The sequence below is a fragment of the Halichoerus grypus genome, chromosome 3 (assembly GCF_964656455.1).
Source record: "Halichoerus grypus chromosome 3, mHalGry1.hap1.1, whole genome shotgun sequence".
Classification (NCBI taxonomy): domain Eukaryota; kingdom Metazoa; phylum Chordata; class Mammalia; order Carnivora; family Phocidae; genus Halichoerus; species Halichoerus grypus.
In genome coordinates, this window is record NC_135714.1 from 34,984,046 (window position 1) to 35,011,271 (window position 27,226).

Sequence of the window (27,226 nt, forward strand, 5' to 3'; positions counted from 1 at the left end):
CAGAACAAACTTTGAGAAACACAGGTCCAAATGCACAGAAAGGGCTGGTGGGTATTACAGGGAGAATTTCGAACAAACCTAGCATTGCCGATAGCCGAATATTTCTGATTGTGTCACTTTAGCCTCTAAAAGCTCAATTCACTTAGTTTGTGAAATTCAATTACTGGATTATCTTTAAAGTCCCTTTCAGCCTGAACGTATGTACCACTTACTTTTCTCTGATTTTTGCCCCTTTAGAAACTGCTTATTGTTCCTTTAGTTTATTCCTCGGCTTGGGTTTAATGTTTTAAGAATTTTAGTGTTTGGCCTCCATGGTTTTATTAGACTAGGAAAAAATAAATCATTTACCTGCAATTACTTTCTCAGTGGTATTACCCATTTTGGGGTCTCCAGTCTCAGGGCTGAGATTTGGAAGCAGACTAATGGAGTATGATTTAGAACCCTTGAGAGAAACAAGAACTTAGTGACCTCAGAACAGATGGAATATTCCAGGCCCCAATTATGAATTTCTTTTCATTTTTCAGTGGTGGAATGGGAAGGGGGGCAAAGCAAAAGGAAATGATAATTTTCCCTCTTGGCTCCTTTCTAGGAATGAAAGGTATAACTTATGAACTCTGTTTTTTTCCAGAGGCTAATGACATTTTCAATGAAATTAAAATAGGCCATTTTAAAACTAAGAAAATCTCTAAAAAAATTAACATCATGAAAACAAAAGTGATAAGGGAGATTAAATTCTGCCACGTAGCCAAGTTTTCTAGTGGAAGAAACTGATGCTTGAAATAGAATTTTCTACTTTCTTTATAGTGTCAAGGAAAGCAGGGGACAGAATGTGGCCTTCTACATGAATTAGATAGTATGTTTTTAAGTGACAGTCAATTGGCCAGGCTTACATGTGAGAAATAAATACATACAAATAACCTCTTCACCCAAAGTAACGGCTTCACATGGTTACGACCAAAATAGGTTTCTTCACAGGAACTAAAGCATGTGTATCCCCTAAGATCAGACTTAGAGCCTACTGAGTCTACATTTGCAGGAAATCCTAACTGAATTTACTCATGTGGTGTCCCAGCCCTCAGCAAGGTGAGAGTGGAAAATTGGGCATGAGGGGATGCATGGCATAGTCAGTAAAGAGCCTAGGGCTTCACGATGAATAATTCATCTTAGGTCAATTTTCACTTGAAAAGTCGTTTTCCTATTCATCTTTTAGACTCAGGTTCCAATGCTGCTCCGTCCTCACCTACTGTGTCTTGCACATGGCAGTTGTTCAAAAAATAGGTATTACATGAATAAAAACCTGATGTAGTCCTCAGTCAGCCTGAGGACAATATTGTCAAATAAAGAAGGACTATACAGTGAAATGCAAGAGTCAATAGTAAGAAGGTAACAAATAGAAAAAAGAGGTCTGACATAATTACTTATTTAAGCACTGCAATTTATACTGAAGTTATCTAGGTAATCTTGCTACAAATTAGGCAGTTGCCAGGAGGACTCTGATTTTGCTGTCAGGTTACCCAACAGGGGGAGACTGACTGACCTGCCGCATGAAGCTTTGGCCTCTGTGATCTGGGACATTTGCTAAAATCATCAGACACATCTATATGTAAATGTAGAAGAATATTTTCTGTGTTTGTGTGTTCCATTCGGATTTATCTGTACTCTGCTTATGATGTGGTGGTGAACTGCTGAACATAACTGATTTCAGATGTGGTCTTCTCGATGTGTGGCACAGAATTTTATGTAGGGGGCACTTAATTAGAAATTTTCAGTCACTTTAAGGTCCCTAAAGCACTGAGTGTAATAGTCAAGTTTCTAATTTTTCCTCTAGTATATAAGTATTGGGGGAGGGTTTTTATTTTCTTGAATAAATTAAGATTTTATTTGTGTAAATATAACTTCTTAAATCGGCTACTATTGCAGATATAAACTGTGTATTGTATACTTTTCCTTTTTTTCACTTAAAAATTAGTAAAGCAAGGCAACCTCACTGCAGAAAACCTGGAAAAAAGGAGAAAAACAAATCATCCATATACACTCACACCACAGAGCCACCATCTCTCTGTGTTATGTTCTAGATGAACTCTTCCATACCATCTTCTAATTCACTAACTGCACCCCTGACTCTTCCACTCTGTTTAATTTAGAGTTTATTCCATTTTCTGATGTTTTCTCTTAAATTTATGATTTCCAATTTAGCTTACACATATCCCCATCCCCTCCATTTCTTTTTGATTAAAAATAGTTGTAATTTTTTTTTTTTTTTTTTTTAAATCATGTTGAACTAAGCATCCTTGGTCAGGCTTGTCTACACAAATGATTTCACCTGGAGTGAATTCATGTCCGGTTGTTTATGTGCTTGTACTCTTTGGAACGAGATTTCCTCATGTGTCGTCTACGGCCATACCACCCTGAATGCACCCGATCTCGTCTGATCTCGGAAGCTAAGCAGGGTCGGGCCTGGTTAGTACTTGGATGGGAGATTTCCTCATGTGTCTCTTAGTTTTGCTCTCTCTGCTTGTGCATACCCCAATCTAGTGGTTTTATATACTCCCCCAGCAGAGTTGGCATGAGTTTTTCTTAGTCTCTTCTCAGGATTAGGAAGCTCACCACCATTTCAGGCATCAAAGAGGGGAGGCTGGCTCCTATCCACATTTTACAGAAAGCACTATTTGCCCCCACCGTCTTACAGAAACCAAATTCCAACCAACGCTCCCTGATCCTGACCCCGGGCCTGGGACTCCTACCCCATTCAACTCAAGACCTCAGTTCAGTGTACCATGCTGATTTTCTATTCCTGTTTGGGGCTTCAAAGATATTTATCTTGTTTTTAAGCCTGGTTCTACCTTTCTGCTCTCTCTTTATACTGTATCCATCACTGTCATGGATTTGGAATAGAGGAGAAACATTAAAGTTTGAGTAGACTGTGTTAACTTGACTGGAAAGTATTAGCTGACTCCTTAACTGACTCTTAACTACTTAAGTCTTCTGTTGCACATGTCACTATTGATTATTCACTCTACCAGGGAATCAACACTCCTCAGACTCTCTTCCCAATTCTGATCTCTCTTTTTAGATCCTCTACTCCTCACCTTTAGCCCTCCTCTCTTTTCATGTAATATTTCCTTCTTACAAGATCTCATCAATCCCCTGCTTTTACCTTCCAGCTACACTTTGTACCAGCATCCCAGGTTCCTTCCCCTGTGAAATCCAAGCATCTCTGCCTCTTGGCCCAGATGTAGCTCCCAACCCTCTATCATGGGAAGTGGTACCACTTCATCTACTCAGCCAAGTCCAAATTGGATAATAATCCTAGACCATGGTTTCCCTTATCACCCACATGTAATCAATTACTAAGTCCTAAATCTCTGTCTTCTCAATCCTCTCTGCAACTGTCTTGGTTCAGATCCTCTTATCAACTCTTGGACTATAGTCAATAGCATCAACGGGAACTCCGTATGCATCTCCTTTCTGCCTTAAGTCATTTTCCCAAATGGCATCAGAACAATTCAGAAAAAAGTACAAGTTCTTGAGCATGAAAAAACCCCATGACCTAAAGCATGTCCACCTTTCCAGCCTTGAATCTACTATTCTCTGCCAAACTACATGCAGTTCTCAAATGTACCTGGTTTTACATGTTTCTGCCTTTTTAGTATTCAACCACATTTCATAGCCAACTTGGTAGTGAGGGGAAACAATACAATAAGCAAGTTAATGTACGCAAACTACCTCCATGATTATTCAAAAAGGAAGTCCAATGTTTTTATTTTTTATTCAATGCTTTAACTCCCCAAACAAAGGTTCTAGATGGAAGATTACTCAAAACTAAGGAAAGAAAGATGTGAGTTGGGTGCAAACTGGACACATAACCATTTAAAGTAGAAGGTCTTAAAAGCTCTCTTTATTCCATTATCAATAAATGCTACCACTGGAATGTGGAAGAGCTTTACAATATACCTTAATATTGTATCCTAAACTTCTCTTTATATATATTTCCCTGACTCAGCTTAGTTCCTGACAAGTGTTGGGTCTTATCTTCCTTTCTCCAAAATCCAGTTGAGAGTCTGGTAGATAAAGTGCACACAATGAATAAATACTAGTTGTTTCAATCAACAACCAGAGGAATTCTAAAACTAAATTTATGAGACGTCATGAAATAATTCTACCAAAATGCTTTAAAACCAAGGAATTCAAAAACTGCATTTCAATGCTTTAAAACCAAGGCACTGAAAAACATTTTCAACAAAAATTTAAGTAATAAGCTTTGGTTTCCTTATAAATGCAGTTTCCAAGTTTCATTTAATAAATCAAGGTTGTTGATTGTATTTAAATTTGGAAAGTTCCAGGCTGGTAAGTTACCTGACTAGTCCAAGTAGACTAGGTACCTGGAAAGGCTAATTCAGAAGGAAAATAATAATTGTTGGAACAAAAGCCTCCTTTTTTTTTTTCCATGAGTAGACTGGTCAGTAGACTCCTTATTTTTCCATGAGTGTAAACATATTTTATCTAGGAAAAATCACTTTGAATGACATATTACTCTTTCTGTCAATATAACCTGCCAATATACCAAAGCCAACCAATAGTCAGAAATTCTTTTATAATGAAAACAATGCAAGACAAATAGTAATGACCATATCATGAAATTATAGCAGTAATTGTGATCCATCCCCGCACCCCCCCCCGGTTCTATAGTCTTAAAAAAATTTCATTCAAACTGGTGTGGATCACTACATTTCTAATTTCAAAGCATTTTCTGATTTAATTGTCTTCTAATGTATTTTATAATATAAGCCTCAAATATTAAGTATCAAAATTGAATTCTATAAATAAACTAGGCCAAATTTTTTCAAAGCACCAAATTTACCCAGAAGGAATTCCACATTTCACCAGAAGAGGCTGAACGCTATTACTATAAAACACCAAGGAAAGTGGATGTCAGCAACTTTATGCTAAACATCTGTGTTACATTTCCATAGCAGAATGCTGAATGTATACATTATAAACCATCATAAATCAAAACTGTAAAAGACAAAAATAAAAACTTACAGCTCCTTTGCAGTAAAGTCGTAACTTCCCGGACGGAGTCCGAACAATCACTGACATTCTTTTTCTCGCGCTGAAAGAGGTTTTCCATAATGTGTCATCATACTGAGCATATGCATATATATGTTTGTCATGCCTCACATATTTTAATACTCACAGTGAAAAATAAATTTTACCAAATTATGAGCCCTATCCTCCCACAGATACAAACCATCCCCTGGGTATGTGGTCTGGGTACCTTCGAGAGTTACATTCTGTTTTGTAAGGCACCAGGGTACCATCCGCTGCCCTAAAGGAATAATTTACAAAATGGATCCTGGGAGACCTGCAGGAGTTAGGAGCCACCTGGGCAGAGGAGAGTTCTGGTTCAATGTTTTCAGATTTCAAAAATCTTTAAGTCAGTATCTAAGATGAATTGTATGTTATAGCTTTTAACGCAAACAGAAATAATAATCCATCGTTAAATACATACCCAAATCACACAGAAAGGCAAACACTAGCCCTTGAAAACTGACTTCAGCTTTCACAAACTGTTATTTCTCAATGATTTCTAGCAAGCCACCAGCAGCATGTAAAAAATCTATTCGCATTACCAAGCCAAGCTAATGAGCACAAACATTTTAACCTTGTGTTGGCGATATAAAAATGTTAGTTAAATATACAGCATCTGCAGAGACAGCAAGTAACAGTCAGTAGAACAAACTGGCACAGCCCTGCATAGGACGTGCCTCATTCGGAACCAAGTATGTATCAGCATTCTCTCCAGAAATGGGGGGGGGGGGAAGGGACTTCTCTCAAGCGTCTGTATCTATTTGTTTTACCTTGCAACATTCTGCTAAGAACGGAGATGAGTCCAATATAAAGTAGCCAAGATATGGCGTCCTAGCATACAGTTAGGAGTTTCTTTCCAAGGCGTCTAGAAATATTCAGTCCTCTGTGTCTCCATCTCTAATCTCCACTGTGTGGGTTCCTCCGACGGCCATCCCTGCACTTCGGGAAGACATTTACCTGGGCCCTCTTCACAAGGACATTGCACATTCTATATTCCGTCTCAGCCCTTCTTGGTGCCTCTCTTACTCCAACTTTAATGAGATGGTCCCAAGCTCACCAACTTTCCTGCTCTTTTCTTCTCCTGGCAGAACACCCAAATCCTGGGTAAATGGGAACCCTTTCTTTAGCATCAGAGTAGATGGATGGACTGGAGGAAAGTCGCCCTGCCACAGAGCTTAGGAAATCCATGATATGCTGTCACTTGCATGCTCCCTGCCGTCCTCTTTCTAATAAGCTCGCTCTCTCACCATCTGCAGGACTTGGAACACCTTCTCCATTCTCCAAGTCTTTAATGCACCCTCATCCTCTGGACCCTTGGAATTTTTGCAATTCACCTTATGGAAACCTCAGACAAGAATTCTTATCCTTTCTGCCATTAACACCTACACATTCACACACTTCTCTGCTGGTCACCATCCTCTCTGCCTCTTTTCCTGACAACGGAGGGGGTGTTTCTTTTCCTCTCAGAGACCTTCCTTTCCCGTGTGCTGTGAACCCCCTCTCTTTCTCAGTAACCTCACTCCTAAAGTTATGCTGCTCTCCCCTGAGTCTGCATTGTCCCCTTCTCGACAGGGTCTCTCTCATAAGCACTTAAACATGTTGGAGTCTCTCGCCTACAAAACTCAGCCCAAACAATCCACTCCCACCGAGCCTCATCCCCCTCACGACTCAACTCCAAACAACTGCTGCACACACCGACAATCTCTACTTACATCCCCTGTGTGTGCCCCCCAGCCCCAGTGCATCCCCATCATTCCCACCTGGCTTCTCTCCTGACCCTCCCACTGAATGGCTAAATCCAGCAAATACGGTCCACCTTCAGCTCACCTAACCTTGCTGTGGGTCTCTGACACAGATGACCACTGTCACCTCAAAAAAAAAGCCTCTTCTCTTGGCTCTGTGGTCTTATCCTCTCTTTATCCTCCACATCTCTAGCTACAAAGCGTCTCTTTTGCTGATTCTTGTCCTTCTAATCAACCCTTAGAAGTTGGAGTTAGTCATAGTCAATCCTCAGCCTTTCTTGTTTCCCTCACTCTATATTTCCAGGAGATCCAAGTCATCTTTGTAGCTTTGATGACCATTTACAGGCCAACGACTCCCACATTTATATCTCAGCCATGGGCTTCTCTTTCGTGTTCCAGGCCCTCACATCCAGTGCCCACCTCTCACACCTCCACGTGTGGATCTCACGGGCATCTCAAACATAACACATTCAAACATCTCATCCTGCACATCTATTCCTACCCCTGTATGTGCCATCTGGGTAAATGGTACCCCTACCCACCCAGCTGTTCACACCAGAGACTCCAACCCCTCCCTCTTTTCTTCTTCTAACTCCAATCCATCCCAAAGGCCCCCTGACATTCTTCCAAAAGGTATCTGGATTCTATCAACTTCACTTTCTTTGTGCTAGCATCATCCTAGTCCAAACCACTAATGTTTTTTCCAGAATCTCTTTTAAGACCTCCATAGTCACTCTTCTCACTTTCATCCTTATGCCCACCCCCAACACTGCATCCTGAAAGACCCTAAACCCCTAACCTTGCTTTATTTTTCTTTGTGGTGCTTCAAGGGTGTGTGTTAATAAACAAACATACCCAAATGCTAATTGATATATTACTTATAATATTTTGCAGGTATAAAGCAAGTAGACTTAGGAAAAACAGCCACTTCGACATAAAAAAAAAGGTGGGGGATACATTTTGGAAATACTCTATTACAGTTACTCATCAACTTCTCATGCATTTTCCCTTGAGCCTTTCAGTGCATACAAGTAAGGAAAATAGTGTTTAAATAATACATTAGACAGACCCCATTATTTTTGATATTAACCAATGGCATGTGGTCACTCCCAACCAAGATAGCAACCAAAGCTGGCACTGAAAAGGAAATGCCTTTTCTTTTTTTTTTTCCAGTAAGTTACGTGTTTTTATTATTTTTTTAGTTTTTATGTAAATTCTAGTTAGTTAACATACAGTGTAATATTAGTTTCAGGTGTACAATTTAGTGATTCAGCACTTCCATGCATCACCCAGTGCTCATCACAAGTGCCCTCCTTAATCCCCATTGCCTACTTAACCCATGCCCCCACCCACCTCCCCTCTGGTAACCATCAGTTTGTTCTTTATAGTTAAGAGTCTTTTTCTTGATTTGCCTCTCTCTTTTCCCTATGATTGTTTGCTTTGTTTCTTAAATTCCACGTGTGAGTGAAATCCTGTGGTATTTGTCTTTCTCTGACAGACTTATTTCACTTAGCATAATACTCTCTAGCTCTATCTATGTCATTGCAAATGGCAATATCTCATTCTTTTTGATGGCTGAGTAATATTCCATTGTGCATATATACCACATCTTTATCCATTCATCAGTTGAGGGACATTTGGGCTCTTTCCATAATCTGCCTATTGTTGATGATGCTATAAACATCAGGGTGCATGTGTCCCTTTGAATCCATATTTTTGTATCTCCTGGGTAAATACCTAGTAGTGCAGTCGCTGGATCATAGAGTAGTTCTATTTTTAACTTTTTGAGAAACCTTCATACTGCAGGAAATGCCTTTTCTAGTCAGTGTACAAGATTGTCTTATGTAGGAGAAAGTTCAAGAAGATAAGTGAACACTTATTTCCTTGAACAGCAGTGTTACTTCCTGCCTATGGCCTGGCCCTAAGTGTCCTATTGTTAATGGTGATGCAATCTTTTTTTTTTTTTGAAAGATTTTATTTGTTTATTTGACAGAGAGAGACACAGCGAGAGAGGGAACACAAGCAGGGGGAGTGGGAGAGGGAGAACAAGGCTTCCCGCTAAGCAGGGGGCCCGATGTGGGGCTCGATCCCAGGACCCTGGGATCATGACCTGAGCCAAAGGCAGACGCTTAACGACTGAGCCACCCAGGCGCCCGATGGTGATGCAATCTTTAAGGACTATCCTGTCTGTTAACGGAGGCCTATTTGCCTTAAGAGCGTATTAGTTCAGAAACAACGTAGTCATGGAAAAATAAAAAGCCAAACTCCTAGACATATCGCTGATTATTCCTAGAAGGTCTCTACTATTTGACTTTAATAAAGTTAAGTAGGATAACCTCCTTGATTTCTGCTTTTTCCTACTAAATCGTAACTGGTTTTATACCGAACAGAGAGATGGATATGGTTTCTGAAATCCCAAAGATAGTTAGATACAATGAACACAGAATTAGACTGCTGGGTTCCTAACTCTTTATTCGGCTTCAGTACACATAAATCCTGCTGCCTCTAAGTGTAACGATGTTTCCAGATCACCAGCCCTAAGACTCCTGGTCCTATACCTCACAGTTGTGACGCATACCAGCTTTGTTCAAAAATAATTTTACACTGCCTCCAGGAGTCATGTCTGGCAATACTCTGAAGATAGGTGTTTATGATTTCTCAGCAGCTATGACAATTACAAGCTATACTACAGATTTTAAATTAATATTTTTCTAAACAAATTTAGTTAAAAAATAAAGCCTACTTTCTAGTTATTTTAAAGGGAAAAAAACCAAACATATGTAGAAATTTATCTTACAGATACAAATCACAGAGCAGATGTCTTACCTGGTGAATTCCAGAACATTGAGTAATTCATATCTTTCTTCTTGCCCCAGCTATGAAGGAAAGGAATACATGATTACATCATGTTGGAAGTATCTTTGGCTTCTTGGAAATAAACCCTATGCATGAAGTTTTAATGTAAAAAATAACAAAAACAAAGCATCCCTTCTGGATATATCCTCTTTAAGTGAATTTATTAACTTTCAGGTTAAGAGGGAAGATGGAACATACACATTTAATTTCTGTCTTTCCCAAAGTCTCACTAAAACTACAGTAAACACTTTAAAAAGAAAGAAGCTTACAATGGCAGGGAAATAAGAAAAGAGACAATAGCACCAGAAATTTGGAAGCTAGAACACAGATCAGTGAGTGGGATCTTAGCAGATCCAAGAAGGCTGAATGCTATAGTGGTCATGGGAAAAGCTGAGAACCCACCTGATTTGTACCATATGATCCTTAAGTGGTTTAAGGATGTGAAAAAGCAGTTGGCTCTAGAATTGTGAGTAAAAAAGGGGCCTAAAATGGGGAGAACTGGGTAAGAGCCACTTGAAAAGAGCTCTCAGCACTGGCCCTTCCTTTGGTCTAGAAGAATCTTTTGTCTAGAATTGACTGGCACAGTTGAAGACATGGCATTGTTATCATATTCATATTAAATATATTAAACGCTGGGCCCCAATATCCCAACCAACTTAGCCAGACCTTTCCAGGCAGAAATGGGGAGTTACTCTCTGGGGAATTCAACAAGCTCAAGAGAAGCCTTAGAGGTACAGACGCCATGACTTCCCAAACGAATCCCCCCAGACCACCCTACAGTAGAGTTCAGTGTAGACAAATATTCCCCTCAGGCTCTGAACCGCCACATCTGCTTTCAAGTTCCTTCTTCTTATCCACGAGAGTACCAATGATTGACAGACATCGAAGGACACTAACATGGAACAGAGATATCCAAAACCAACAGACAGAAGCAATTTGGAGGAAAAAGAATTCAAAAACAAAATTTCGCATGGACCAATGAAGTTTCAGTTTGGGTTTCCTGACGGGCACGAGGGGCTGATGGGCGGGTCCTGGATGCCTCCGCAATTAGTTTCAACACCAGACTGAAGTGGTCTGTCACATGCGTCATATGTCGTGTTTTCTGTTCTACATTGGAACTGATTACTGTGGCTTCCTGGTGGCATAAAACTTTTCTGCAGTGTTTTACACCCTTGGAAATATTGCCGCATAAGCCAGGATATGCTTTTTAAGGGGACCTATGAAAAAAATGTGTGAAACAATAAGACTGTTTATAATAATTCTTATGTTTTTATGATTACTACTTATACCCTCGTTGCTGCTCTTTGGTAGTTTGGGAGGAGACTGGCCTTATTATTCTGCATATTGCAATTTGTGTCAAAAATCTGGTAGAGTCTATCACACACCCCATATGCAAGGGCTACAGTAATTAAATGCTGCTCTTTTCTCCTAAGTGGAAAATGAGAAACTTTGGAGAAGAACATTTGAGAGCTGATATTTAACTTTTGGTGAAGCATGCTTTTCCCAAAACTATAATCACTGCAAAACAACTGCAGTGATAGTTTGAGACAATTTTATATTCTGGTAAAAACTATAGTTTAACTAAAGGCTTGTAAATGCTTTTTAATTAAGTGCTTTGTTAAACGCCTGTAAAATTTTTTAAATGAAAATTTCAAAAAACGATCATTATTTCTCTCAGAGAATACGACATTCATGAAACAAGAACAGGATACTATTAAAAAGAAATACTGAAAGAACAAAACAAGCTTCTCAAAACCAAAAACATGGGAGCAGAAATTAGAAACAAAAAACATGAATAGAAAGTTAAGAAGATAAAGCTGATGTAAACTTCCAAAAAGCAGAGCAAAAAGTCAAAGGCATGAAAAGCATTAGTGAAAAGCTAAAGGTTAGTTCAAGAATTCTGAAGAGAGAGAACAGGGCAAAAAGAGGGAAGGAAAATGGAATTATTTAAGAAAAAATTTCCAGCACCCGATTTTCCAAATGGAAAAGGGCCCACCAGTGCTCAGTACAGTGGGTTAAAAATATTCCCACTAAGGCACACTGCCATGAAATATCCAAACTCTTGGGAGAAAGATCCTAGAACCTTCCAGAGTGTGGGAGAGTGGGTAGGGGCAAGGCACAAAAGATGTGGAATCAAAATAGCTTCTGATTTCTCAATGAGGTGTCCTGGAAACCAGAAAATAGTGGAAAAATTAAAATTTCTAAGGAAAATAATTTCTATCCCTTAAATCTATATTCATCTGGACTATCAATTAAGTATAACGGTAGCATGGAAAACGTTTAGACTTGAAAGGACTACAAAATAAGTTACTCCCCATGTATCTTTTCCCAAAAAGCCACTAAAAAATGTATTCCACAGAAGTAAAAGAGTAAACCAAGAACAAGAAAGTCATGAGATTTAGGAATTGAAGATCTAACACAGGATAGAAGTAAAGAAAGTTCTCAGGAAGATGATAAAGCAATTCCAGGATGACAACCATGAACAAAATGGTGACCCATCAACCAGTACATCTCAGAGCCCAAGAGTCAGGAGCTGGACTTAATGAGGGCTATCACTACTGTGTCCTCTGCTTCCGGAATGACTTTTTAACCTGAAGAAACAAACATGAAATGTGTTCTGTCAAAACAGGGAAGGTCACTAGGAAAGAAGATTTGAGACACAGCAAATAGTCCCAAACAGAAGAAAATCAAAAGGGATTCCAAGTGTTGTAGAAACAGGCCTTAGAACAAAGTCGGCATGGACCGAAAAGCATGGTGAACTTCTAGAGCCATGGATGGGCATGTCTCAAGGTAAGAACCGCCAACGGACAGATTACTTGGTGTGACTTAGAGTGTACTAAGAAGATATGGGAACGATCACTAATAGGTAGAAAGAAAATGAAGCAATTGAAAAAAAAAAAAACAAGGTAAGGGACTTATCTTTAGGAAATAAAGGAAAAATTATCTTCAGGGAATAATTTATATTAGGAAACATAAAATTAAAAAAAGAGAAAAATTCCTGAATACAACAATGTTCAACTGTGTATACTGGGACAGGCGTAATAACAAACACTAAATCATGACTTTTTTAGTGAAATGCAACTTATATACAAAAAGGACACAGACATTAAATGCATAGTTTGGTGAAAACTGTGTTGTTTACAAAACTGTGTAACCACCACCTTCATCGAGATGTAGAACATTCCCATCACCCCATAAATTCCTTTTGCTCTCCTCTAATCCATCTCCTCCCTAACCCTGGGACAACCACTGTTCTGAATTCTACTCCCATAATCACTTTTGTCTGCTCTCCAGAGGATGCACCCCTTTGTGTCTAGCTTTTTCTGCTCAACATAATGTTTTTGAGATTTATCCATGTTGTTGATGAATCCATAATTCCTTCCTCCTCATTGTTTCGATAGTACACTGTAAGTGTATATCACAATTTGCTTACCCCTTCTCTTGCTGATGGATGTTTGGTTTGTTGCCTGTGTTTGACTACTCTAAATAAAGCTGCTGTGAACATTCCATTAGGTATCTGTTTGTGGACACAAGCTTTCATTTCTCCTGGGTAACTGAGTACAATTGCTGGGTCAGGTGCATGTTTACCTGTGTTAGAAAACTCTAAAAGCCTTTCCAAAGGGCTCATGCCATTTTATACATCAACTAACAACACATGGGTCCTCCACTAGTTCTATATTCTCATTAACATTTGGTGCTGCAATGTTTTTAATTTTAGTCTTTTTGGTGGGTATATAGCATCTCATTGTGATTTTAATTTGCATTTCATTGATGACTAATTTCTTTTTTTTCATGTGCTCAGTGGCCATTCATATATCTTCTTTTTTGAAATATTTGTTCAAGTCTTTTGCATATTTTAAAAATTAGGTCTGAATACTTGTTTCACTAAAAGCTGTAATGTAATTACAATAATATATAGTCACATAGTAATATATATTCCAGGAAGGGATAGTGAATCAAGAGAGAGAAATCCTCATTTAACATAACAGAAGACAAAGTCAGTAGATATGTTCAAATGGAAGAATCAAAACAGATATCATTCATCACATATGTTTTTGAAAATAGGACATTTATAAATGCCTGAAGAAAGAGATAAAGTGGCTTCTTCTGGGGTAGGGAACCTCTATTTTATTATGATCCTTTGATATTATTTTATCTTTGACGTTATGCACATGTTATTACTTTGATGAAAAAGAGACTTAAAACTAAATAACTTACTGAATCTATAATCACTGAGTCCGGTGTTCTTCCAGTAAAAACAAAATTCAGTTGCTTAGCTGCTCTGACCAACGCTCCCTCATCTGTTTTAGGAAAAAAGGTGAAAGCAAATACATGGTGAGATAAAATAATTATCCTTAGTACAACAGAAATACATTACTATGTGTTTCTATTGAATTTTAAAAGAATTAAAATTCTGTTTATTCTGGTCCTTGTTGAAATCCATTTCTTTTGAAATCATATGACAATGCCAAAGGAACAAGTAGACTCATCCTAAGGTTCTGAGACTCGTAGGGAACCAGGAATCATATTTGACTGTTAGTCAACACACCTAAGAAAGGAAATTTAAATGTACCCTTGGTCCAGAATGTTCTATAAAAAAGTTTCTCAAAATAAATGCACAAGATTGTCTTATGTTTTATGCTTTTCCTCCTAAACCACTGAATGTAGAAAAATACGAATTGAGGATTCAATTTAAATGGATGTAAATGCATGAAACTGTACACTTGCAACTAATGTAATACGTGTGTGTCAACTCTACTCAAATTAAAAAAAGAGAAACTTGGACAAAGGAAAAAAAAGAAAAAAAAAGAAATGGATATAACTGAACTGATGTTTATTTTATTATATATTACTTTCATCACCATATTATATCAAACTTTCTAGTTGCTGAGGGTAGGGTGTGGGATAAGAAACATTCACATAGTGTCCATCCTAACAATATGAGATGTAACATTTCTTCTGCTTTTTAGGAATTTGGTACATTCTGCAAGATCATAGGTGCAAGATACAGTTAAAACACTTAAAAACAAAGTTTTTAAAAGTATGTTCCTTTCCCTCTTTCCTAAAATCTTGCAATCATCAAATTGCCCAATTTTACAGTGAAAATAGGTTTAAAATTAAGCCTAGGCATTAAATATTGATAACCATGCTAATACATATTTTATGGCATCCCTTTCATATGGTGAACTTTCTTCATCCAAATAAATACACAACAAGCTCCTTGATTATTATTTCCAGAAGAGGAAAGCAAAATGGTTATTTTCAAAGAAGGGAGGAGACCCTATTATGTGTATTAAAAAGTACATTTGTGTGAATTTTTAAATTCAAATTTACATGCAATTTATGACATATGCTAAAAATTATGTAGATAAGGTTATATATTTTAACATATATATATTTAATTACGTTTTTTTCTAATTAGTAAATACATTTTTATTATCTAAAAAAACATAACTTGGTTATTTTACTTTTTCAAATTAAACTGATTTTTTTCTAGACAACCTCAAATTTCAGAACAATTTTTCACTGGAAAAATACATTATAATTCCTTCCTTTGTACCTGGAGATGCTGCTTGATAAATAATCTTATCGCCTTCTCGCTCTGGTACTGCTGTGTGACAAACGGCCATCATTGTAAGAAATTCACATATTATAGGTGCAGTTGGCTGTAAGAAATAAACACATAATTCAACCCTTTTCATTTAAACATTTTGACACTAATGACAGCAACATTACTTCATGTCTATTAAGACTATAGCTGTTAAGCATTGAAGGTGTGAGGTTATAGACAACAAAGAAGCCAATATCTGTTATGAAGAAAATATATTTTTAACTAAAATCATTCATTCTTACACTCTTTCATTCATTTTCCAAACATTTACACAAAACAACTTGGTGTGTCAAATGAAAAGAGCACAGTGTAAAAAAGTAGATAGATCAAATCCTGTTCTCAGAAGATAGGAGACAAATTCTAAAATGATCATTTATCTGGATCTAATTCCTGATTAGATTTAAACTTTTGGCATCTGATCTTACTGGGGTTCCACCATCTTGTATTGGGGTGATGATGGCAGGGGATTCCTCTGTAATGCTTTGTCCTTCCTCTCTCCACAAATGACAACCTTAACCTGATACATGTTTTACTAAATAGAAAGAATTGGTTGAGCTATTGCTGTGTACAATGCAATGGATTCTTACAGCCTGAGGAAGACATAAAAGTGGATCCTTTCTGCAAGGAACTTTGAGTTTATATGAGAAAACAAGCCAGATCTTTTTTTTTTTTCTTTTTAAGAACTCATGACCCTGAGATCAAGACCTGAGTTGAGATCAAGAGTCAGATACCCAACAGACTGAGCCACCCAGGTGCCCCAGAAGCCAGATCTTTTAAATTAAACATCTTGCTGTTTGGTTCCTGATGGAGGTAAATATTAAATAAAAAATATTCTTCTATGCTCTTAGGCTAAAACCAACCAACCAACCAACCAAAAAACAAAAGAAGTGATTGGAAAGGTAAATCACAACATTATTTGAAAAATCTCTTTTCAGGTTAGTACAGTAGACAAAACAGACATGGTCCCTGCTGTGTGAAGCATAACTTGTGAGGAAGACAGAACACAGATAAAGACACAAATATTTACTTATGGTGTGAAAGGACTATAAAGGAGAGAACGTGCAAACATCATGTAATGTATTTGGGCCACTCTGTGGTTATTCTCAAGAGAATGTGAGATTGAAGCTGAGGTTTTAGCCTCATGAAGAACTGAGCCAAGAGCTTCGCATCAAGCAGGAATCAGGTAAGACTGAAAAGATCCTATAGAAGGAAAGAATGAGGTGTGTTTGAGAAAATAAAAGCCAGTATGGCCTGAGGAGAAAGAAAGGAAGAGTGGCTCAAGTGAGGCTGGTGACTTGGGCAGGGGCCCGACCATGTAACTCTGTAAGGTAAGAGGGAAACCAGAGAAAGGTTTTATTTTATTTTTATTTTTTTAAAGATTTTACTTATTTATTTGAGAGACAGCATGAAAGGGGGGAGGGGCAGAGGGAGAAGCAGGCTCTCTGCTGAGCAGGGAGCCAGACTCGGGGCTCAATCCCACGACCCTGGGATCATGACCCAAGCCGAAGGCAGATGCTCAACCAACTGAGCCACCCAGGCGCCCCCAGAGAAAGGTTTTAAACAGGGAAGTGAGGGGATTTGATGTCCATGTCCATCATTCCTGTTACCATGTGCAACAAGAACTGGAGGGGAACAAAGATGGATACAGGGAGACTGGCAAGGGCACGCTGGCAGTCTGGACTAGGGAGGGAAAGTGAGCATGAAGTAAAGAAGACATTTAGGATATATTCCAGAAGTCACTAATGACAAGGGCTTGGCCATTCTAGAGAGCTAGAGATGGACCCTAAAGGAGGTATCCAAAGCAGCTCTTAAGTTCCTAGAAAGAGAATTAAAATAGGTGATGGAGCAATTTGAACCTGAGAACGCAGAGGGAAGAGGTGGTCTAGGTCTTGTGGATCCTGAACCTCATATTCTATAGAAGGCTGTCTTAAGAAGAAAGGATACAAAAAATACCTGTAAGAACACCTTGCTAGAACTCCACCCAGGGACACAGGTTAGTAAGTCACCTGTGCTCAAGGAGCTTTTATTGAGGTAATGAGTTCGAATTTAAGTTTTGACATATTGAGCTTGAAGTGATGATGAGAAAAGGTTCTGGGGTTAAAACTCTAGGAAGCTATACCATTTGATCTGATGGAATTTTAGTAAGTGTCAGTAACTTCATAAGTACAATGGTCACATTGGATGGAAATTTCCGGAGTTCTTTTTGTATAGATTGGGCACTGGCGTACCATTTTGAGCACGTAATTCATTTCCACAGATAGTCTGAAATGGTGAATAGTGAGCTGTTCTATACAAACAGAATTCTATTTATTTAATATAAGATACTTTGAAAAGACAGAATATTGATTAACAAGAATTTCAAAACTAAATTCCTAACAGCCATGAATTTGTGTGGGCCAAGTAAAAAGGATTTAACAACAGATTTTGATAAGTATCAAAAATGATCACGAAACTGAAAAAAATATATAAACATGGAAGATAATTGAGAGTTACTCATTAGCTTTCACTCATTAACAAAAAGATAATAGTTTTATGTTGCTTACATGATTATTTTGGAGGTTTTCCAGCAATGACGAATCACTAAATGTTTTTTCGTCTCCGAGCTGTGAGCTCTGCCTGAAGAGGAAAATGGAGCAAACCCGGTTCATTTATATAAGCCACTGATCTATTTGTAACTTACTTTTTAAGTAAATCATTATGCCTGCAAACCTTTAATAGATTAAATATAATTTAGTCTGCATTTCTAGATAAGATGCCATAGATTTCATAACTGAACCATACATTATTTTTAAGCATTCTAAAATGTGATAGACTTCTGCAGTGTAATAAAAAAATAGTATTTTATAGCTCATTTTTCTGGAGTGGTGGAATTACACTGTAGCCACATGAAGCTTAAAAAGATTTTTAAAAAAGTAACAACACTGCTAAAATACCTAGAGGTGAATTTCTATTTCCATAATTTTTTTCAAGTTTTTAGAATTTGAGAATAAAGTAATTATAAAAAAAAATTCTTTTACTTTAGCCTATGAGAAATCTTTATTTGTAGTGACTAACATTACGTGATTATATGGAATATAAAAATATGAGCAATAAGCCTTATATATATTTTATCAACATCTATCAATAAGAAATATCTGATATATTTATGTATATATCACATTTGTTCTGCACATATAAGAACAAATCATAAAAATGTATGGGATTTTTTGTGTTGGGGCTATCTTCAGATGAGCAAACACTTATGTACGTCATATGAAATAAATGGAATCAGAATTGCTTCTATAATCTAGCTATGACGAATCTCATGGTCATGCAATTTAATACCAAAATGTTGAGATTAAAAGGAAGAACATGGAACACGTAAGTGGGAATGTCAAACCCAAAGGGTGTGCTTTGCAATGTTCAGTGAAAATATACACATCTAAGCTTTTGTGCATAGAAGAAAATTCTAGAATTAATTCACCAAGGAAAAATAATGTGTCCAATACTAAATAGCTGTAGCCCAGAAAGCTTTTGATCATAATTTTTACAGTTACTGAGTATTATCAATGCCAAAGTGCCAAATATCAAGAGTTTCATATTTTTAAAGCCAGCAGTTTGAAAGGAAGGAGAAATCACTGAAGAAAAAAAGAATCTGAAATAATTAAACATACACAGTATCAATGAAATATAACCAAAGAAGGAAGTTAGAACGTTTATAATAAGATACATCTTTATTTACATGTAGTAGTTTGATCTATTAATTGAGGACTGTAAAACAGTACATCTTCATTAGCATGCAGTAGTTTTGAATTCTCAAAACATCCCTAGGAGGCAGAATAAACACGTCATTACTCTTCCTCTAGTTTTAAAGATGGAGGGAAAAATCCAAGATCTTTTAAATGACTTATCAATGGGAACGCAAAAAATTCGCATACATTTCTCCTCCAAATACTTCATTTCTTAAAAACAGTTTATTACTGGGGCTCCATAAAGTCTCCCTATTATTAAAATGTATTCATTAATGGTTCTTAGTTATACATTCCCTCTTATTTGTTAGATAAATTGAAATGTCAAGGAATAATCACAGTAACATCTTGCAAGTGGAGGTCTATTTTCTTTCCAAAGAATTCCAGACTAAAAGCCTTCACAAATCTGAAGATATGTCTAATTAATCTCACCAGAAACCCTTTTATCTCATAAATCACAGTTACCATAATAGATATAACTTTCAAATGTATTTATAACAAATAACACTAGATATGCAACTGAAATCTTTACATGGACACAATCCACCCTCCATTTACCAATGAAGCTTCTACCATGAATAATGTTAACTAAGGACTCTTCACTCAGAAAGTGACTTCTTTTCCAAGATCATAAAAACCATAAGCAACTCATCTGCTAATCCACATAGCCTGGGTTGGATAACTCAGGCATAGAGCTTTCACCACTCCTCTCTAAAATCTTACAAAATGTTCACTTTTAGTAAATGTAAACAGATAAAATTAGGATGCTCGTGTCATTTCAAAATAAGAACCAACTGGATTAAAAGTAAAAGTGATCATTTAAACTCCGTTGACAAAATTATGAATTTGCAAACTGCGCAATAAGCTTTATATATATTTTATACAAATGCAAGCCAACACCAACATTTTGTTAGATTTTTCCATAGAAATTTTCAAGAGGCACTATGCACACAAAGAGACAAAAGAAATGATGGTGTTTTGCAAGAAGGGATAAGATAGGGAGGGTAACATTAAGGGTAAGGAGAACAAGGAGCAGGTAGTCCACAATACCATATAAATGGTAGCTTCTTGCTGGGTGATTTAAAAACTATGATACAGTGTAAATAATTATTTCCTGACTATACAAAAAAATGAAGAATCCCCATGGCATTAAAAATTAACAGAAAATTCAGAATGTATATGGCTTAATCAGTATTACCTATTTTCATACATGACAGTATGGGGACCTTGAAATTTTTTTAAATTCAAAATTCATGTCAACCAAGGAATCATTAGAAAAAAAGAAAAAAGAGTTGGATCCATACTTTTCACCTTAAACCAAATAAACTCCAGATGGATGTACAATTTAATAAAAATTAAGATATGGGAAAATTTAAAAAATAACTTAAGAGTGGAAAAAGCCTATGTATCACACATAATCCAGAAAACAAAACCGATAAATCTGACTGTATACAGCTAAAACATTTCTGCATAGCAAAAACTACTGCAAGCAAAATCAAAAGCCAAACAAAAACTGGGAAAAACTGTTTCCAATTCATATAATGAAGGTTAGTTTCCCTAAAACAGAAAGAACTCATAGAAAGCAATATGAAAAAGATCAACAATGCAGCCCAACAACGAGATGAAGAAATATGAGTGCCTTTAAATACAAACTTCAGTTTACCCAATAATGAGAGAAATGACTGCATCAATTTAGCAGAAATAAATTTGACAATTCTGTGCTGTTGCGATTATGAAAAAGATAAATCATACCATTGCTGAGTATGAAAATTGGCAAAACTTCTAAGAAGAACAACTAGGCAATTTCTACCAAAATTTAAAATGCATGTATCCCTTTGATCCAGTAATTCCAGTTCTAGGAATTTATACTAGCTATCTACCTGGTGCAAAATGTTGTATGCACAAATTCATTCTTTGCAGCACATTTTTAAAAAGATTTATTTATTTGCGAGAGAGTGAGACCACGCATGCGTCCGCGAGTGGAGGGAGGGGGCGGGGGAAGAGAATCTTGAGGCGGACTCCCTGCTGAGCACGGAGACCGATGCGGGGCTTGATCTCAGGAGCCATGAGATCATGATCGAAGCCAAAACCAAGAGTCAGATGCTCAACTAACCGAGCCACCCAGGTGCCCCTGCAGCACATGTTTTTTTTTAAATAGCAAAAGATTAGAAATAACTCAAGTACTATGAAGGATGTTGCTTTAAAACATTGTGGTACAAGCACATAGCAAATGCTATACAAAAACAGGAAGCTCTTCTGATCTTGGGCTGATCTCAAAGACGCACAGTGAAAAGAAAAGCTTGTACAAAACAGGGCGTATAGTATGCTCCACTTTCTGTAAATATAGGAGAGAAAACAAATACATGCATGTGTATGTGTAGAACAGATCTGGAAGGATACATCTGAAATTGTTTACACTGCCTGCCTCTGGGAGGGGAGAGGAGTTCTCCAAGACAGGGAAGGGAGAAAAACCTTCCCCTCTTTACACCCTTGGAATTTGCAACATGTTAATGCATTATGAACTTAAATCAAATTTAAATTAAAAATTAAAGACAAGAAACAAAATCCATGTGAGCACCTGCAATAGATGCACAGCCTACACATAAGATAGATGTATACGTTATGCACACACACATACTACACACATGTTCACACTGGAAAGTAAAAGTTAGTGGGGCTGTAAAGCACCATTTTTTGAAAGGATCTGCACCTCCTGCTTTCAAATGATGCTATTGGTTGCAAATCAAAATCCCTTAGAGGAAGATTTAATTTTTAGGAATGACTTTGTTATTCAGAGTCATGTCAAGTCCAAGAATATAAACAAGTGATCGAATTCAATAATATTTTTGTTAGACATCGGTTTTAACCAAAGTCCTAAGACCTGCTTTTCTGTGTGGCTCAAAGTATTTCTGAAGGCAATTACAAAAAAGGTGTTCCAAAAACATTCTGTGAAACGGCTGCATCATTGAAATAAATAAATTAGCTGTCAACGTGACTACTTTGAAGACTAACATTAATTTGGATGCGTTAGATCTCATTATTATACAGTCACACCCGGAAGGATGTTTTCATGAGTCTAGCTGTTATAGCAGAAAAAATAAATACCACTCATTCCATACATAATTATAGACCAGGATGAAATGAGAAAATAAATAAGACCAGAAAATAGTACTATCCACTGATACTATGATAATACAAAAAACCACAGTGAAATGACTAAGCACGGAACACATTAAGGAAATCCTTTTTGGAGAATCATCATCACTAGCATTAACTTCAAAAAATATATCAGAACAGTATGGACTCTATATTAAATAGTTAAGAAAAACAAATATGTTATCTGGGATTGGCTTCAAAATAATGGTGAGGGAGAGGTACAGATGACATTGGATTTGGGTGCGTATTATGGAAGTAAGTGAAAGGGTAATCTGTCTACTTTTGTTTATGCTTGAAATTTCCCACAGTAAGCATTAGGAAAAGATAAAAATGGCTATGGAAATATATAGCTGAAAACAATCACATCTTAAGGGCTACACGGATGCTGAGAATAAGCAGATCTTTTTTCCAATGGTAGATTTTTAATAGGGAAGAATGAATCTGTAAGGTTATATGTTAGCTTATGGGTAGTTGGCAATACAAGAAAACCATACCAATTTTGGAGTAAGTAGCTACTGGTTGGGGAATGATCTTATCTCTGTAAACTATTTTACACTAATATATTTAAGCGAGTAAAGCTACAGCCATCATCCAATTATCTTTAATGTCAAGAGGGTATGTCTGAAAATACTCTCAAGAGAGTATCACAGGTTTGCCTTCAAATTCCACTAAATATAAAATAATCTGCACACATTTAAGTGTTAAATATTATGTGTTTTTTAATCTTGACATTTTTGTGGTGAATATGGTTCGGGAGGGCAGTAAAATGTATATAGGCTACAGGTTTTATGTATGGAATTTAATGAACTTCACACTGAAATGTGAAGCTGCTGACAGACAGGCACGAACTTTGATTTTGGATTTAAACAGTCATCTATACTCTCTAATTTATCCCTGAAGACCAGCGCCATGAAGATGTGGTCAGATGCCTACAGCATAGGATTCAACCAGTATCTCACTTTTTCTTCTTCTTCTTTTTTTCTTTTCAGGATCACACTTTTGATCTTGGTTTCCTTGGCAAAATGAAATCAACTGGATGAGGGGTTCGGGGAGATGCCAGATGTATGAATGTGCAAAATTTTGCTCCCTGTGCTAACTTTTCTCAAGTCAGTTAAACTGTACCTGCTCTTGCTACCTTAACAAGAAAAAAAAAAATGACTGAAATGGTAAAGGTATTTTGTGCTCTAAAAGCATATAAAGTTCTTTAAGATCTGTAGGACATAAAGTGACCAGCACCTACTTTATAATCTGGCTTTCATGTTTCCTGGTTGTACACTTTGGGGCAAGTTACTTATTAGCTTCTTTGCCTAAATTTCACCAATTTTAATATGGTCATGTCAATCACAACTCTTCAAATATATCACGAGGATTGAGTGAGAGACACCAGAGCTAACATTCTCTGTGAGTATACTATGTCTAGACACTCTTCTAAGCACTTTAAAAATGGAACTCACTCGGGGCACCTGGGTGGCACAGTTGGTTGAGCATGGGACTCTTGGTTTCAGCTCAGGTCGTGATCTCGGGGTTGTCAGGATCGCCCCGAGTTGGGCTCTGTGCTCAGCATGGAGCCTGCTTGAGAGTCTCTCTCCCTCTCCCTCTGCCTGCCCCCACCCCCTTGCTCACATGCACACACACTCTCTCAAATAAATAAATCTTAAAAAAATAATAAAAATAAAAACAGAACTCAATCTTCACAACCTCCCTATGATGTCCATATTCTACCAGAGGAGGACAGGCAGGCAGAGAGATTAGGTAACTTTTTCAAGGGCACAAGTAGGATCAGGATGTGAACTTGGGTGGTCAGAATCCAAAGTCTGCATCTTTGACCACGGCACATGGCCAGGACAGAACAGAAGCTCAAGTAGTATTTTCCAAAAGGGTGTTTTACAAAGAGATCTTAACTAGATAATATAATATCCTCTCTTTCCAAAGGTGGTAGAAGTCACAAAACAATCTCTATAAAAAGTAGGATATTTTAAATGACCCGAGTAAATAAACAACGATTTTTTACATTTTCATTCACTCTTAATGAAAATATGCTAAAGGTAATTTCCTTAAGAATAAGAGTTCTCTTAGAAAAATCGTGTATTAATTCTATACTAATGAACAGTATTTACAATTAATAGAATTATATTAATGTTACAGAAAAAAATAAATAGTCACAAAATTTTACTACATTCTTGAAGGATTAAATAAAAGGGAATAGCTACTGCATTAAACTTGAATTATCCACCAGCAGTAAGAAGCTTTGGAATATTTTTAAAAATGCTAAAAATTATTCAGTTGTGTGTAGGTGTCGAAACTGGATGATTCTCCAAGCAATGAGCTTAAATGTGATGACTCATCAGTTACCACACGAATCAAACAGCCGCCTCTGTCATTATTATAGGTATGAGTTTTGCTGCAAATTGTTATCAAATCTCCACTTTATTGAAATAAAATTCAAGTTGAAAAATATTAAATGATGTTATTGGACTTCCATGCATATTGGAAATGTGGCCAAATCATAAAACACATGTATAACCTGAAAATAAAAATATAACCACTTCTAAAACCATAATGTGTTCTATAGTTACCAGCATTAAAAGAATCTGTTTTCTGAAGTTTCATTAGCCACCAAATCATGATGAATTAGAGAATATCAAAATAAACTTATACAGTTCTAAATCAAAATGTAAATCCATGGAGGGGGATTTTAAGGGAAAACAAACAAACCCCCTCAAAAATATGGAAATTAAAATGCCATCTTTAATAATTCTATAATTATTTATATTCCAGTTAACTTTAGTCCTTGGTAGCATAGTCTTCCAACATTTGTTCCAGACATTTATTTTTAAAAATGTTCATTTTCTAGCCCCCGAATAGATTTACTAAACTAATGAAAAGAGATGTAAAGGAAATTTCCACTTCTGGGTAGGTTTCCATAGCATCTTTTTGTGGCTCTGCAGAGTATATAGATTACAGCAGAAGGTGGCAGTGCTGAGCTATAAAACATAAAACTTCTTGAGCTCTAACAAATCTTAGCTAGTTCACAGCCCAGGGACCCCAAGTTGATCATTACAGACTTTATTATAGATACATAATGTAAAACTCTAGCAAGCCTAACCATTAAACCTAATGTTTGTAAAATGACTAAAGGTTATGCAATAGGAAATCAAGGATATTCACTGGATTTCAAGAAATAGATTCTTTATAGCCCTTATCCTACCTGATCAATTATGCCTCCCCCCCGCAAAAGTAGTGAAATGTGTTTATCAAAGCAATAAAATGCAAACCTTTTAAAGGAATCAGTGAGACAGAAAGGTCCATGCAGCTTACCATTCATCAGGAGAACAGCCATAATCCTCAGGTTCAGGGACATGGCTTCAGAAAGCAAGAGGAGGGGCAAAAAGAGAGGACAAAATCATCACAGAAAGGCTGGAAACAAAAGCATGAATAAAGGAAGTACTGAAAGATGGATATTGAAAAAGTTAAGAAAATGAACTTTTAGTTGATTCTGAAAGAATGGCAGTTAGTATAGTAAGTAGAACACAATTTATGGTAACTGAGCAGGTTTACAAAGTTATTCTATAACAGGATAGCCAACTTGCCTCTTGACCATGGAATTTACTCATTTTATTCCTAGAATTCAATATTCACTAAGAAATATTTTAACCTAGAGGTTTAAATACATGCTAAAACCAATGGAAAATTAATTACATATTATATCATCAGAATAAAGTGTTTTAATGAAACAAACATACTAATACCTAGGAACAAACTATCACTGACAAAATTTGCCAAGTACATTTTAGAAATAAATTTGACTACCATAAAGTAATGGGTCTTTAAACAAGTATATTAAAGTAAAAGTTAATTACATTTCTATAATTAAAAGGAACCACATTTTAAAAGATTAACTGATCCTCAAAATTTTTCACTTAAACTATAATCACTCATTGAGCCATTTGTTATCTCAAACAGAGAACACATTCATCAATAATTTTAATTTCATCCTTTAGCTCATTTGAGCAACGGGAAAAGTCTGACTGATGTATAGCTTTTGTTTCAATGAGTCACTCATGTATTCAGTCAGAAGATACATGGCAGAGCAGATTTTCTTTTCTTTATGTATTTATTCTATTTTTCTTTTTATTGTTGAAATTTTTTCCAGCTTTGTTGAGATATAACTGACGTATAACACTGCACAAGTTTAACGTATACAACATGATGACTTGATACACTTATATACTGCGATATGATCACCCCCACAGTGTGAGCTAACACCTCCATCTGTCACATAATTACCATCGTGTGTGAGTGTGAGTGTGTGTGTGTGTGTGTGTGTGTGTGTGTGTGTGTGTGTGTGTCTGGTGGGAAAATTTAAGATCTACTCTCTTAGCAGCCAGAAAAGCTTTTCTTATCTCTCATTTCTTTCACTATATATGACCGTTCAATATTTTTTCTTTAAATTAAATTTATTAGCTATCAATAGAGTTTAAAAAAATGCAGAGTTCAGTAATGTAAACATAGAGTCATTCATTGTTTCTGACAGAGTTTTCAGTGAAGTCCTTTCACTCCCTCAGTGTCCATCCCACTCCCTCTAGCCTTCCACCAAACTGGCTATGACACAAGCCTCATCATTTGAAGGCACCTCTTCCACCTCCAAAGCATGAAACCGCCTCCAGGGCAGTATCCACTGTCTTTAGTCCCAATGAAGGCAGTCCCCTCTACTCACTATTCTCTCTTGTACCAAATGACTTTTGTTGATGCTTGAGAGGAAGGGCTAACCAAGCCTCCTGTGGGCTGGACTCCCAGAAAAAATGATGACCTATTGCAAAACTCTGTAGAAACTGACTGCAGCCCAGCACTGAAGGCAATCACTTCTGATCAACCTCAAGGCTTGGACTCTAGCCGCACCCCCCTCCCTCCCACCCCGGACTGTACCAGGGGAGGGCCAAGCAAAAACACTGTGCTAAGGATCTGCTAAGCTGGACGGCAGTACCCGATCTCACATCAGGGGAGGGGCAAGTGCATCTCAAGTCATATAGCTTAAAAGACGC

At 36.9% G+C, this 27,226-nt stretch overlaps 1 protein-coding gene across 6 annotated transcripts in view; it reads right to left on the reverse strand.

Annotated features, from left to right (window-relative positions):
* The window catches only part of ATP8A1 (ATPase phospholipid transporting 8A1), a 219,902-nt gene that overhangs the window by 104,927 nt on the left and 87,749 nt on the right, over window positions 1-27,226 (reverse strand). For 4 of the 6 annotated variants that reach the window (XM_036076975.2, XM_036076974.2, XM_036076973.2 and 1 more), the window contains 6 exons: window positions 25,503-25,547; window positions 17,844-17,916; window positions 15,250-15,355; window positions 13,908-13,990; window positions 9,660-9,709; window positions 5,044-5,113 (listed from right to left, as the gene is read on the reverse strand). In XM_036076975.2, coding sequence (XP_035932868.1) covers window positions 5,044-5,113; window positions 9,660-9,709; window positions 13,908-13,990; window positions 15,250-15,355; window positions 17,844-17,916; window positions 25,503-25,547 — 427 coding nt within the window. The remainder of the gene's footprint in view (window positions 1-5,043; window positions 5,114-9,659; window positions 9,710-13,907; window positions 13,991-15,249; window positions 15,356-17,843; window positions 17,917-25,502; window positions 25,548-27,226) is intronic. The other 2 variants (XM_036076977.2, XM_036076978.2) reach the window with 1 other exon arrangement.